This window comes from Plecotus auritus (genome assembly GCF_963455305.1).
Source record: "Plecotus auritus genome assembly, chromosome: 3".
In the NCBI taxonomy this organism is placed as follows: Eukaryota; Metazoa; Chordata; class Mammalia; order Chiroptera; family Vespertilionidae; genus Plecotus; species Plecotus auritus.
The window spans coordinates 30,239,666-30,254,419 of record NC_137772.1 but is presented as its reverse complement, the minus strand read 5'-3'; the positions used below and the strand labels follow the sequence as shown (position 1 = coordinate 30,254,419).

Sequence of the window (14,754 nt, the reverse complement as noted above, 5' to 3'; positions counted from 1 at the left end):
GGCCACTGATTGAAGACTGACCGTTTAAGACTATATAGTCCAGTTCTTGGAACCACGGTGAATCTCCTAGCACCTTCTGTAGGATGTCAGTCTTCCAGCCTCAGTATACTTGTCTTTAAAATATAAATAATAATTTACCTTGCAAGTTATTAGGATTAGATGATTCATATAAGGCATCTATTATATTGCCTGGCACAAAACAGGCCCTAATGGTTGCTGCTACCACCATTTACCTACTCAGTTGTGAAATGAAGCTCCTGGATAAGTAATATTTATAAATTCTTTATAAATATTTATAAATTCATAAGAATGCTAATGGGTTCAACTATAGTACCTAAAAAGTGTGGACCTCTCCTAAAATTTCTTAAAATTTTGCTTGTACTAGTAAATATTCTTTTATCCTATATAATAAAAGGGTAATATGCAAATCGGCAGAACAACCAGTCGCTGTGATGCGCACTAACCACCAGGGGGCAGACGCTCAACACAGGAGCTACCCCTGGTGGTCAGTGTGCTCTTATAGGGGGAGCACCGCTCAGCCAGAAGCCCAGAAGCCGGGCTCACGGCTGGCGAGTACAGTGGCGAGCCTCTCTCGCCTCCGTGGCAGTGCATTAAGGATGTCCGGGAGCGGGCCTAAGCTGTCAGTTGGACATCCCCTGAGGGCTCCCGGACTGTGAGAGAGCACAGGCTGGGCGGAGGGACACCCCTCCGCCCCCCCTGGACTTCGTGCATCGGGCCTCTAGTTTCAAGTAAATTAACACAAATGTTACATTAATGTTTCATGTATTGATAGCTCATTTATTTAATTTGAATGTCCTTAAAACCATCAGCTTACATAAAATTAACAATTTAAGAATAAATATTATATTAATTGTATGAAGTTTCTTATTTTAGTAAAGCTACGACACTTGAGAAGACCTATGGGCCTGCGTGGATAGCATATGGACATTCATTTGCAGTTGAGAGTGAACATGACCAAGCAATGGCTGCTTACTTCACAGCAGCACAGCTGATGAAAGGGTATGGCAGAGAAAATTGATCAAACTGCATGAATGAATTTTTTACTAACAAAATGAAATTTCTGTTATTATTTTCACTGTCATTTGGTAAACTAAAGAAAATATCTTACTTGCATTTAGCTACTGGCTTGTGATTATATAATAACTATGGAAATTGAGGTAGGAAGAAGTTGGTGCAGTGATTTTTGCCTAGCAGTTTTATCTTAACCAGTACAAAAGGGAACTAGGAATTTAGGCTAAGGGAATAAATGAGGAAGGAAGCTCTCTTTCACATGCTCATTCAAGAATGGAAGTATTCATAAGCAAAATTATTTATATTCTGTTTATGTCCAAAAGGTATTTGATGTGGCTTAATGGTAGTATCCTATCTAATAAAAGAGTAATATGCAAATAACCATCACTCCACTACACCCACAAGCCATGCCCACCAGCCAATCAGTAGCAAGTATGCAAATTAACCCAACCAAGATGGTTGCGGCCACGCAGAGAGAGCAGGAGGCTTGGGTTTCCCCGGCAATGGAGGAAGCCAAGCTTTCTGCACACCCTGGCCAGCCCAGGCCTCCACTTAAGGCTACAAAGTTTCAATTATAGAAGATAAATAAATCCCAACAAAAATGGCAGCAGCCACGGAGCTGGAGAGAGCAGGAGGCTTGAGTTGCCCCCGGCGATGGAGGAAGCCAAGCTCCTGCAGTCCTGGCCTGCCTTGGTCTCCAATCAAGGCTACAAAGTTTCAATTATAGAAGATAAATAAATCCCAGATACCAGGGCCTCCGCTTGGGTCGCCGGGGGGCGTGGCCAGCCTGCAAACCACCACAGGCCCCTCGCCCAGGCTGCCCCACGCCCCAAGGGAACCCCCACCCTGATCTGGGACACCCTTCAGGGCAAACCAGCCGGCCCTTACTCGTGCACCAGGCCTCTATCCTATCTAATAAGAGTGATATGCAAATTGACCATCACTCCAACACACAAGATGGCTGCCCCCATGTGGCCAAAGATGGTTGCCCCCATGTGGACACAAGATGGCCGCCACAAGATGGCCAGCAGGGGAGGGCAGTTGGGAGGGACCAGGTCTGCAAGGGAGGGCAGTTGTGGGCAATCAGGCCAGCAGGGGAGGGCAGTTGGGGACAATCAAGCCTGCAGGGGAGGGCATTTAGGGGTGACCAGGCCGGCAGAGGAGGGAAGTTGGGGGCAACCGGGCCTACAGGGAAGGGCAGTTGGGGGGGACCCAAGCCTGCAGGGGAGAGCAGTTGTGGGGGACCAGGCCTGCAGGGGAGGGCAGTTAGGGGCAAAAAGGCTGGCAGGGGAGCAGTTAGGCATCAATCAGGCTGGCAGGGGAGTGGTTAGGGCTGATCAGGCTGGCAGGCAGAAGCGTTTAGGGGCGATCAGGAAGGCAGGCAGGCGAGCCGTTGGGAGCCAGCAGTCCTGGATTGTGAGAGGGATGTCCGCCTGCCCGTTTAGGCCCGAACCTACCGGGATTGGGCCTAAACGGGCAGTCGGACATCCCTCGAGGGGTCCCAGATTGGAGAGGGTGCAGGCTGGGCTGAGGGATACACACCCCTGTGCATGAATTTCGTGCACCGGGCCTCTAGTAGGACTATATTTACCAATGTTCTAGATTTAAATCGACATTAAGTATATTTGGCTTTACATGAGATTAGGGTCACTAATATAATAGATAAGTTAATGTAAGTGTACCCTAAGAGTGTGATACTTTGGAGAGTAAAGTATTGCTATTTACTCCTATTGGCTCTTTTTGGACTCAAAATTAGTCACACCTTGCAGTGTTCTTTCTGTGTTCGCTGTTCTCTGCCTCCATCTCTGTGGAGAGGTGGTGGGAGTGTGATGGTTCATAGGTCTGGGCTGGAATCAGACTACTTGGTGATCTTAGCAAGTTATTTACCCTCTTGAAAAATAGGAGTAACAGCAATACTCACTCTTAGGCTTAACAGTGTGGAGTAATTGAGATAATACCAGTTAAAGACTTAGGACAGTGTCTGCCATGTAGAAAGAACCCTGATAAAAGTTAGCTACTTTAATTTGTTTGCTTATATTCAGGAGCAAGATCACATATTTATCTGTTTTGAATTTCATCTTGTTAGGTTTGATTTACCTTTTCAGACTATCAGACTCCTTTTGGTACCCAGTTTGCATCAAAATTATTTATGATCCTCAGGTGTGTGGGTTTTTTTTTTTTTTAGTTATATTAAATTTGATACATGACTTTTAAATCTAACTAGTCATCCATGAAAACATTTAAAGGAGATAGCTCCCACCCTAACTGGTTTGGCTTAGTGGATAGAGCATTGGCCTGCGGACTCAAGGGTCCCGGGTTCGATTCCGGTCAAGGGCATGTACCTTGATTTCGGGCACATCCCCAGTGGGGGGTGTGCAGGAGGCAGCTGATGTTTCTAACTCTCTATCCCTCTCCCTTCCTGTCTGTAAAAAATCAATAAAATATATTTTTTAAAAAATAAAAATAAAAGAGATAGCTCCCTAACTGTATTAGTTTGCTTAGGCTGCCATAACAAAATATCACAGACTGGGTGACTTTAAACAATAGAAATTCATTTTCTCACAGTTCTGAAGACTGGAAAGTATAACGTCCAGGTGCCGATAAGAGCTCTCTTCCTGACTTGTAGATGGCTGCCTTCTCACTATGTCTTCACATAGTGGAGAGAGAGCTTTGGTGTCTCTTCATTTTATAAAGGTCCCAGCATTATGATCTGATGATCTTATTTAACCAATACAGTCATATTGGGTTGTTTGGTCTTAACATATTAATTTTAGGAGGGATAAATAATTTACTGAGTTGTTTCTTATCAGCACATACTAGGGTCTGCTATTGATGTATTTTTTTTCTACTCTGGGTTCTCTAAAACACAGAATAGTTATTATGAGTTGTTAGTTGCTAGCTAAGAATAAAAACCAGTGATAACTAATGATGTGATTAGTACTTTTAATGTTCCCCAATCTAGGCAAATTTTAATTAAATTTTCAAATCAGCTTCTCAAGATAAGCATTACTTTGTTTTACTTCCCTATCAGAATAGCGTTGCATTCTGCCCTGTGTTTGGGTAAATGAAATTGTGTAAATATTTTTAAATGTCCTTTATGATTTCTTTTTTGAGCCATTAGTTATTTAAGAGTGTGTTATTTAATTTCCACATATTTTTCAATTTCCCAAATTTCCTTCTGTTATGATTTCTAATTTAATTCCATTGTGGTTGGAGAGCATACTTACTGTGATTTCAATACTTTTAAATTTATTGAGGCTTGTTTCATGACCTGACATGGTCTATTCTAGAGAATGATCCAGGTGCACTTAAGAATTCTCCTTTTGTAGCTACAATATTCTATAGCTATCCCTTAGGTCTAATTGAGTTATGGTGTTGTTCACATCTTTGATTTCCATGTTGATTGTCTGCCATCATTGCAAGTGGGGTACTGAAGTATCCAATTATTATTTTTGAATTGTCTATTTTCCCCTCTAATTCTGGCAGTTTTTGCTATAAGTACTAGTATATTGGGTCATGCATTGTCTCTAGTAATAAATTTTGTCTTAAGTGTACTTTGATATTAGTATAGTCATATCAGCTCTCCTTTGTTACTGTTTGCATGGTATATCTTTTTCCATCTTTTTACTTTCAACCTGTTGTGTCGCTGAATCTGAAGTTCTTCTCTTGGCAGCAGCAGGGCCAGACCTGGTAGTGATAGCGGCAGCAGTGGCCTGACACCTCCCCCTTCTGCTCCCTGGTAGCTTGCCTTTTCCCCTCAGTCAACAATGAAGAGGATAAATGGTCCAGAATACACTGGCCCTATCAAAAAACAGGAGAAAAGAGTTGCAGAGCTTACCCTGAACCTCAGCTCTACTAGTACGTCCAATGATGAACCTCCCTTCTCTGTCAATCATGCAGCAAAAGTATCTACTACAAGTCTGACATTGAGACCAGGGGGAAGCAACGCAGCTCTCTTTTGATGATGCATTCAAAGCAGACTCTATTGTGGAGGGAACTTTTTCCCGCTGTCCCATGTATAACAGTGTCTCCCAGAGCCAAATGGGCTTCAGGGACAGTGAAGGATTGGGTAAATACAGTCAGTGTAGGAAGGATATTGTTGAGGCCTCTAATCAGAAAGGCTTGGGTCTGACGTTGCAAGGCTTTGACCAGAAGTTGAATCTGGACTGGCAACATAAGCCAGAGCCTAGTGCCTGTGAGCAGGTGTCATGGTTTCCAGAATGTACCACTGAAATCCCTAACACTGAGGAAATGAGTTGTGGATGGTTATGGGAAAGAGAAAGATGATTATGGAAGATGAAACAGTTTTGTGGGGAAGACCTACTTCCCAATGCGCTACAGAGTAAGAGTGTTTGATGTCTTGGATAGGGAGGAGATGCAGCAAGCTCAGACCCGGACCAGCCCCTACGAGATAATCCAAGGAGTCTTCTTCCTAAATAGGGCGGCAATGAAGATGGCTAATATGGATTTTGTATTTGATCACATTTTTACAAGTCCGAGGACTCTGGTGGGAAACCACTGGTGAAGGACTGGGAAGCTGAGCTTCTGTACTTTGCTGACGTCTGTGCAGGCCCAGTTGCCTTTTCAGAGTATGTACTATGGAGGAAGAAGTGGCACGCAAAGGGCTTTGGAATGACTCTGCAGGGCCAGAATGACTTTAAGCTGGAGGACTTCTACTCAACTTCCAGTGAACTCTGAACCTTACTATGGCGAGGGTGGGATTGATGGAGATGGAGACATCACCCGCCCAGAGAACATCACTGCTTTTAGGAATTTTGTCCTGGATAACACAGATCGCAAGGGTGTCCACTTTTTGATGGCCGATGGGGATTTCCCTGTGGTGGGACAGGAGGACCTACAAGAGATCCTCAGCAAACAGCTGCTGCTCTGTCAGTTCCTCATGGCACTTTCTGTGTCCGGACAGGAGGCTACTTCATCTGTAAAACCTTTGACCTGTTCAAACCATTCAGCATGGGGCTCATCTACCTATTGTGCTGTTGATTTGAACAAGTATGTCTCTTTAAGCTGATTACCAGCCATCCTGTCAACTCAGAGAGGTATGTGGTGTGCAAAGGCCTGAAGGTGGGCATAGATGACAGGATTACCTCTTCTCAGTCAATATTAAACTCAACCAGCTGCAGAACACTGATTCTGATGTCAACCTTGTGGTTCCCTTGGCAGTGATCAAGGGAGACCATGAATTTATTGACTACGTGATACGGTCCAGTGAGAGCTACTGTAGTCTGCAGATCAAAGTTCTGGCCAAAATCTATGCCTTTGTTCAAGACGTGACCCTGAGCCTCGTCAGGCAGAGATCTGGAAACAGTGCCTTCGTCTTTGGGGAATCCAGACCAGGCTTGAATTGCTCCTACTTCCTCAAACCCAAAATCTAAGCTCTTTGAGCTAATCCAGGGCACTGAGATTGACATCTTCAGCTATAAGCCCACGCTGCTCACCTCCAAAACCTTGGAGAAGATCTGTCCAGTGCTCGACTACTGCTGCATGGTGGCTGGCAGTGATCAGAAGTTACTCCTCAGCCTGGGGAAGTCACAGATCTACACGTGGGATGGCCGCCAATCAGACTGCTGCGTCAAGCTGGACCTGAAGACAGAGCTACCCTGGGACACTTTGCTTGCTCTGGAGATTGTCCATGAGCTGAAAGGGGAGGGGAAGGCCCAGCGGAAGATTAGTGCAATCCACATCCTTGATGTCCTCGTGCTGAATGGCAGTGATGTGCGGGAGCAACACTTTAACCAGTGAATTCAACGCGCTGAGAAATTTGTGAAAGCTGTTTCTAAGCCTAGCTGGCCTGACATGAATCCCATCAGGATGAAGGAGGTGTATAGGCTGGAGGAAATGGAGAAGATTTTTAGCAGGTTGGAGATGAAGATCATTAAGAGCTCCAGTGGCAAACTTTGTGCCCACTGGTCTCTACATTGTTAGGACAGTGAATGAGCCATGGACTATGGGATTCAGCAAAAGCTTTAAGAGGAAGTTCTTTAACAAGAAAACCAAGGCCTCTACCTATGAGCTCCCTGCAGATGCCATTGCCCCATTTCACATCTGCTACTATGGCCAGCTCCTCTGGGAGTGGGGAGATGGCATTCATGTACATGACTCCCAGAAGCCCCAGGACCCAGACAAGCTGTCCAAGGAGGATGTCCTCTCCTATATCCAGACAGAGGGCCTGGGAATGCCCACTTCTGCTGAACACAGTTTTTCAGGGTCAGGGTGCTTTACCTAGGCCCCCCAGTACTGGTTCCTTCCCCTCTTGAAAGGGACAGGGGAGTACAGTGATTGCAGCCTGGCTATGGGGGGCGGGTGGTCTCTCCATCTCCCCTGAAGAACTCAGTCAGGGGCCTTCAGAGGACACTCACATGTTCCTTCTGGAATACCTTTTAGACTTCCCTTCCCAGAGACCTTCCTGGGAATTTTCTCCCCTGCCAGGACTCAGCCTGAAAGAGCTGCTCCTACAGGGGGTGTGGGGTCAGGGCCCAGGGCATGTGGGACTAGTGGAGGACGTGTCAGCAAGCAGCAGGGCTTTAGCTCTGCTGTTGTCTCCTGTATCCTGTAGACTCACTTTTCTGAGTTCTCTGCACTGCCCTAAGGGCGGCCATGCCTCAGCTTTCCCCAACTTTTTACTGTGCCAACTCTGAGTGGGTGAAGGTCCACTGTCATGAGCTGGCCAGGAGCAGCTGCTGTATAAATCAAGGTTTTGTTTCTTTGAACTTGCTCTCTTTTGATTCCAAGTTTGGAGAATTTTCTTGTCCCCCCACTATCTTGGTCTTCCCTGGAGTTCTTCTCAGCCTAGACCTCTGACAGTCCTGCAGACTGGGAAGGGAGGTGTGTGGGCTCACATCCCTGACACCACATCAGGATGCAGGTAGCACTGTCTTTTGGTAATGGATGTGACCGCCTCCTGGGATGATAGAGCCTTTCTGGGCTGTATCCTCTTTTGACCCAAACCTTGGGCAGCTCTAGAAGATGAGGAAGCACCCTTGAAGCCCTGCCTTTTTCTATGTCCCAGCAGCAGTGGTCCCACTGCAACAGAGGGTACCCCTGGGTACCACCCAGCGCTCTGGCAAGCATGACACCCTCATTTTCCACAGCCACCTTGCTACTCTTGATCCCCTTATCTTCCCCAATAAAGGACAGTCACTTTTTTTTTTTTTAATCCTCACCTGAGGATATTTTTCTATTGATTTTTAGAGGGAGGAAAAGACAGAGAGAAATATCGATGTGAGAAAAACACATCTATTGATTGCCTCCTGCATGAGCCCTGACCAGGGCCTGGGCTGGGGAGGAGCCTGCAACCAAGGTACATGCCCTTGACCAGAATCAAACTCAGGACCCTTCATTCCACGGGCCGACACTCTATCCACTGAGCCAGACTGGCTAGGGCAAGGGCAGTCCCTTTTGTCATTTTATGGTCACTCTGTTTCTTCTATGTGGTGGCTGAGGGGGAAGAGGGGAAGTTGGGCATGGGATCTGGGTGGGGAAGGCACTAGTGGTTGTTTTTAATGGAAAATACCTGTCAGAGACATTCATACAGGCTCCTTAAGCTCCATCTCTGTGCTAAACTGGTTTCCATGGAGATAGGGCACTGAGGCTCCCTGTGCGGTTGGTTGGAATTGGCTTTACCTGGGGAGTAGTGTCTCCAGCAAGCATCCACCGGCTTGGCAGCACTGCTAAAATGCTATATTTCCACCCAGTTCAGGGTATATCAGTGTGTCTTGCAAAATCGTAGATCATTAAAGATAAACATATCCTATCTAATAAAGAGGGAATATGCTAATTGACCATCACACCCTCACAAAGATGGCGGCACCCACAGCCAAGAAAGAGAATATGCTAAATGACTGCCATGCCTTCACAAGATGGCGGCGCCCACAGCCACAAGATGGCGGCGCCCAGTCCCCTCAGCCCCGCCTCATCCAGCCTCAGTCCCGCAGTCCCCTCAGCCCTGCTGGGGGGCGGCAAGCACCGCTAGCCTCATCCAGCCGGAGTCCCCCAATTCCCTCAGCCCCACAGGGGAAGGCAGTTGGGGACGATCATGCCAGCAGGGGAGCAGTTAGGCGTCAATCAGGCCGGCAGGGGAGCGGTTAGGGGGCTATCAGGGTGGCAGGCAAAGTGGTTAGGGGTGATCAGGCAGGCGAGTGGTTAGGAGCCAGCAGTCCCAGATTGTGAGAGGGGTGTCCGACTGCTGGTTTAGGCCTGATGGCTCCTAACCACTTGCCTGATTATCCCTAACCGCTTCTGCCTGCCAGCCTGATCGCCCCCTAACTGCAGGGATCGGGCCTAAACCAGCAGTCGGACATCCCCTGAGGGGTGCCAGATTGGAGAGGGTGCAGGCCGGGTTGAGGGACACCCCCCACCCCCGTGCATGATTTTCGTGCACCGGGCCTCTAGTTTTAAAAATAAATAAAATAAAGTTTGTCTTTTGTGAAGAGCATAAAGTTGGATTGTGGTTTTATTATCTATTCTGCCTATTGTCTTTTGGTGGAGTTTTATATATTTATTTATAATATAATTACTGATAAGATAGAGTTTGTTTGCCATTTTGCTCTTTTTTTATGTCTTTTGTCTTTTTCTTCTGTTTGCCATTATTGCCTTCTTCTGTGTTAGATATTTTGTGATGTACCATTTTAATGCCCTCTTACAATTTTGAGGAATTTGTGTGTGTGTGTGGTTATCTTGGGGACTATAAGTAACATTTTAATACAATCTTGTTTGGATTAATAACAACTAGGGTGCTTTCCACACCAACAACCAAGTCTCTGATTCTCCAGACAACAACTGGATCCTCCAAGTCAATTCATTTCTCAAACTGACTATCCAGAGTAAGTGCACAGGTTAAAGGTTTAGTCCTGCAAGACTGCCCCTCCCCACTTCAGGTGCCAATCAAAAGTCCCAGGCCAGTGGTACTTCTGACTGGTTACAAATCAGACACATATCTCTGTGTGTTTCCTTGCAGACATCTCATTCCCTGATTTCCTTTTAAGTTTTTGGCCAGCCTCTTGTTTGCCTCAACTGGTATGGCTGCCTCAGGTTAATATTAAACAGTTACCACTGATGGTTTTCCACAACTACCCTGGGGAGAGAGCTTATCTCACTGAGTTGGCTATGAGTCAGGTCAAAGAAAATCAAACTATGAATGGGGGTTTTCCTGGGAGCTGACAGATGGGTCAATTAGTGACAATTCTCTGTGGCACATCTCAGGATCTCCAAGCTCATTCTCCTCCAGTGGCTGCGGGGCTGCTGATTTTCTAGGCTAGTGTGGAGCTGGGAAAAGGGAGATAGGAAAGGGACAAGTTAAAACATCATAAAATCTGTTGTTCTTGCTGAGACTCTGCTGTTTCTCTAGACTAAACACTCCTCACACTGTTGTAAGCCTTTGGTTAACTTTCAAAGTTCTGAAAAAGTTTTATTTTGATGATTTTTGGCAATGCTCTTGTTGCTTTCATGGAGAAGTAGATTGTATTCTGCCATTTCAGAAATACTTCCTCCAGCCCTAACCGGTTTGGCTCAGTGGATAGAGCGTCGGCCTGCGGACTGAAAGGTCCCGGGTTCGATTCCGGTCAAGGGCATGTACCTTGGTTGCGGGCACATCCCCAGTAGGAGGTGTGCAGGAGGCAGCTGATCGATGTTTCTCTCTCATCGATGTTTCTAACTCTCTATCCCTCTCTCTTCCTCTCTGTAAAAAATCAATAAAATATTTAAAAAAAAAAGAAAAAGAAAAAAAGAAATACTTCCTCCAGGTAAAAACTTTTAAAGCATTCTTCGTGACCTTTCTATAGAACATAGAATCTTGAATCATGATTCTAGATTTGAACCAAAGCACATATCAACCATTCAGTCAGTATTATTGACATTCTTAGATCCATCTGCAAAGAAAAATTATGTTTTGCTTGCTTTAATGTAATCATTGTACTTTGTAACTAAAACTATCTCAGAGGATATGAAAATGGACTAGACATGACATAATTCAGAACTCTTTGAAGTGGAACTGATAATAACTGTGATATACTGGAATTTGTACAGGAAGAGCCATTTAAGTTAGAAAGTCAGAAGCAGCTTCATGAAGGGAAGCAGAACTTTTAACACAGTCATGAAGGATATATGGTACTAAGTCCATACAGGAGAACGAGGAGGGCCATATTAGCATAGTGTAGGAAAACAGTCAGCATAGACCTGTTTTTCTGCTTTAGAGGATTTGGGGGGTTTACTGTAGAATAATGAGATATAAAGGCTAAGCTGCGGAAAGGTTCCAGAAGTGGCAGCTGATTAGTCTAAAAGCCCATTTGACATTTTTTAAATATTAGTAAACGACGTTTTAGAAAAAAGTAAATGCTCCGTTTTTGCCTTTATTAAGTTATTTTGCAGACAGGTTTTAAAGTCAGTAAATTAATTTCTACTGAATTATTGTTTCTGGTGTTGAATATATGAAAATTTCCAATATTTTTAGGTGTCATTTGCCAATGCTCTATATTGGATTAGAATATGGATTAACCAATAACTCAAAATTGGCTGAAAGATTCTTTGGCCAGGCTCTAAGCATTGCACCAGAAGATCCTTTTGTTATGCATGAAGTTGGCGTGGTTGCATTTCAAAATGGAGAGTAAGTACTGAAAGGCCAAAAGCTCTTCTGTCTCCTTTTTATTAGTATAATTGAACCTCAATCACTAGAGTTTAACTGCTCAGAGTGACTCTTTAGTAGATTTTTAAAAGTGTATTCTTTAGGAGAAGGGGGTGTGCAGTTAAAAAAAAAAAAAGTAGAAAGTATTATCTTGGATTTCTTTAAAAATGCTAAACCTCCGGTTTGGTCCCCTTTGATGTGGGCTGTTACAAGCTCCTAAGTTCTAAGATTGGACAGTTGTCGCTGTCAAATCACTTGAGCCCTGCAGAATGGCCTGGGCACTGCAGATTCCTCAGTCATCTATCTTCTTGTTGATTAAGAGTTGGAGTCATGCATTTGAGAAACATTTTCTACAATTTTGGAATGAAAATGTTTTCTGTTTAGCTTTCAATTAACCCAAAAATTAAGCTAATTAGAATGGCCTAACCTGAGTTTCCTGGTCAATTGAGGCATTAACTGTAGCCTTGAATATTTATAAAATAAGTAATTCAATGTCATTCTCAAAGAGAAAAATATCAATAGCCCTTTGCATTAAATTATACACGAATTAAAACAGTAAATTAGTACTACTGTAATGGTTTGTTGTGACGTGTATGTATTCTAAAAATTGGATTATCTAGTATTTATAAAAGAAAGTTTGGAGATTTAAAAATAATGTACAATAATATTTTAATATACAGTCAACTCATTTTAACCCCAAAGTCAATCAAGGTGCTTTCACATTGTGTGGACATGTGCGTGTTCCCAGCTGAGGTCAAACAAATGATGTTTTGCCTTCTTATTTCCACTCTCCTACTGTAAACAAGTGTTCTTTTTTACATTCAGTTTTGTGACATGTTTTTGTGCTTTTTGTTGGTAATTTCACTGTTTAAAATGGTCCCCAAATGTAGTGCTGAAATCTGTCTGGTGTTCCTAAGCACAGGAAGGCTGTGTTGTGCCTTGCAGAAAATACATTTGTTAGATAAACTTTGTTAAGGCATAAGTTACAGTGCCTTAGGTTCAGTGTTAATGAAGCAACAACATATGTTAAATTAGGCATCACTAAGCACAAGCATGTATAAAACAGGTTATAGCTTCAACATTTGGTGAAAAATGAGCAGAGGTTTGGGAACCTAAGCCCTGTATTGCCACTGGGAGCAGCAGTTCTGACTGCACTAACGCAGTGTGCACGGTGACTAGAGAACACAGAGAATCATGAGAATTGACTGTATCTCCTAACATCTTGAACTCCAGTGATATCAATGCCATAAGTTAATCTATTACAATGCTATTACAAATAGTACATTGTAATGTACTTTTTACAGAGGTTTACCTCATTTCATTTTTATATTACTAAAAAGAGATTCAAATTTTTCTTACAATGTTTATTAAGTTTGCTAACTCTGAATAATTTGTAATCTTTTTTCCTTCTATTTTAGATGGAAAACAGCAGAAAAATGGTTTCTTGATGCTTTGGAAAAAATTAAAGCAATTGGGAATGAGGTATTTTATGTAATATCTGTAAATAAACACATTCGTAAGTATGTTTACTATTGAATGAGGGAAATAATATAGACAATCTGTCTTGCCTAGAAAAAAGTAACCTAATACTTACCATATAATAACCTCATATTTATCATAACAATTGTCAGGCAATCAACTGTTTGACTACATGGTACAAAATGAATTTGTTTCTAATTGAGAGGAGGGCAGGTGTTGGCTGTGTGCTCTAGTTTTGATATGTGGGAGTAGTCAGAATATATTTGATGATTATTTGATACAAGGAATGTGTGATGATTACTGGAAACTGGTGGGTACTGCAGCATGTAACATAATAGGTCCTTCTCTAGCACCCCAAAGAAGCCTCATCTTTGATTAATAGTTAAATATAGCAGTTGATCCCACTGAAATAGGGCTAAGTGTCATTCAAATTCAGACCTATTATTGTTTTTCCTTACCTTGTACTTAACATATAATTAGACTATTAACTATTTAAAAAATTTACTGGGTTCTATTGTATGAAAGATGGACCCCATGAATTTGCATTCATGAATTAACCTTCCATCTAGCATGGATGTGTATATACTATATTATTTTAAGATAATAACAGTTTTAGATATTGTAAACTTCTGTAGGTAAGGGATTTGCATGTTGCTACTCTCTGGTTCCTGGATCTTTTTACTTGTACTTACTTGGTTTTATTCTGTTCTGTTTGCCACTTGCCAGTTACATTCTGTTTCTGTTTGGGCATACTTGCCCACAGTCCACATCTTCTTTGGTCATAGTTCCTCTTTGCTGAGACAGATACAGCTCCCTTGGGCTTCCTGTCAGGTGACAGTTCACCTGTCCCATAGACACAGTTTTTTTTATTTTGGTCTCTTCTTACTTGTCATATGAACTTAAAAACACTGTATTTCTGTGTGTTTGCACATGTATGTATATAAACAGATTCTTCCACAGCACAGTCTTGGATGGACTGGATAATACATGTGTTTTTGTTAATATAGGGTTGCTACCTTAGCACCTTGCCAGTTTTTATACAATTGAATACCTTAGGACCTTGGTACTCAAACTGGACCAGCTGTATCAGCATTACCTGGGAGCTCATTAGAAATGCAGAATCTCAGATCTACTGAATCCAAATCCGCAGTTTTAACAAGATCCCCAGGTGATTTCTCATGCACAGAAAAATTTGAGATGCACTGTCTTAAATGACACTTAAAATTTAAACTATATTCTTTGATGATCAGAAGGCATTTTAGGAGTCTACAGAAATTTGAAGTAATGATTTTAAGTACAAAAGCACAATACTATTAAACTGTCAGAATGTCCATTAAAAAGTTATGTGAAAATGGGGAAATATTGTTTGACTTTAGTTAATCAACTGCTGAAAATGTCAAAATAGCCACAGGAAAGCAGTCATGCCTAAGAATCCCAAAAGGGTCCTAGCTGGTTTGGCTCAGTGAATAGTGTCAGCCTGCAGACTGAAGGGTCCCAGGTTGATTTTGGTCAAGGGAAAGTACCTCAGTTGCAGGCTCACAGGAAGCAGCCAATCGATGATGTGTCTCACATCAATGTTTCTCTCTCTTTGTCTCTCCCTCTCCCTT

The 14,754-nt window shown here is 43.1% G+C and overlaps 1 protein-coding gene and 1 pseudogene across 2 annotated transcripts in view; both read left to right on the top strand.

Moving 5' to 3' along the window:
- The window catches only part of CDC16 (cell division cycle 16), a 38,047-nt gene that overhangs the window by 14,025 nt on the left and 9,268 nt on the right, over positions 1-14,754 (top strand). Inside the window, exons 12-14 of the mRNA XM_080659154.1 lie at positions 895-1,020; positions 11,498-11,650; positions 13,087-13,150. Of these exons, the coding sequence (XP_080515280.1) occupies positions 895-1,020; positions 11,498-11,650; positions 13,087-13,150 (343 nt within the window). The remainder of the gene's footprint in view (positions 1-894; positions 1,021-11,497; positions 11,651-13,086; positions 13,151-14,754) is intronic.
- On the top strand, positions 4,800-7,276 carry LOC308243260 (cap-specific mRNA (nucleoside-2'-O-)-methyltransferase 1-like; annotated as a pseudogene). The gene has a single exon. The product of its transcript is annotated as a cap-specific mRNA (nucleoside-2'-O-)-methyltransferase 1-like (transcript).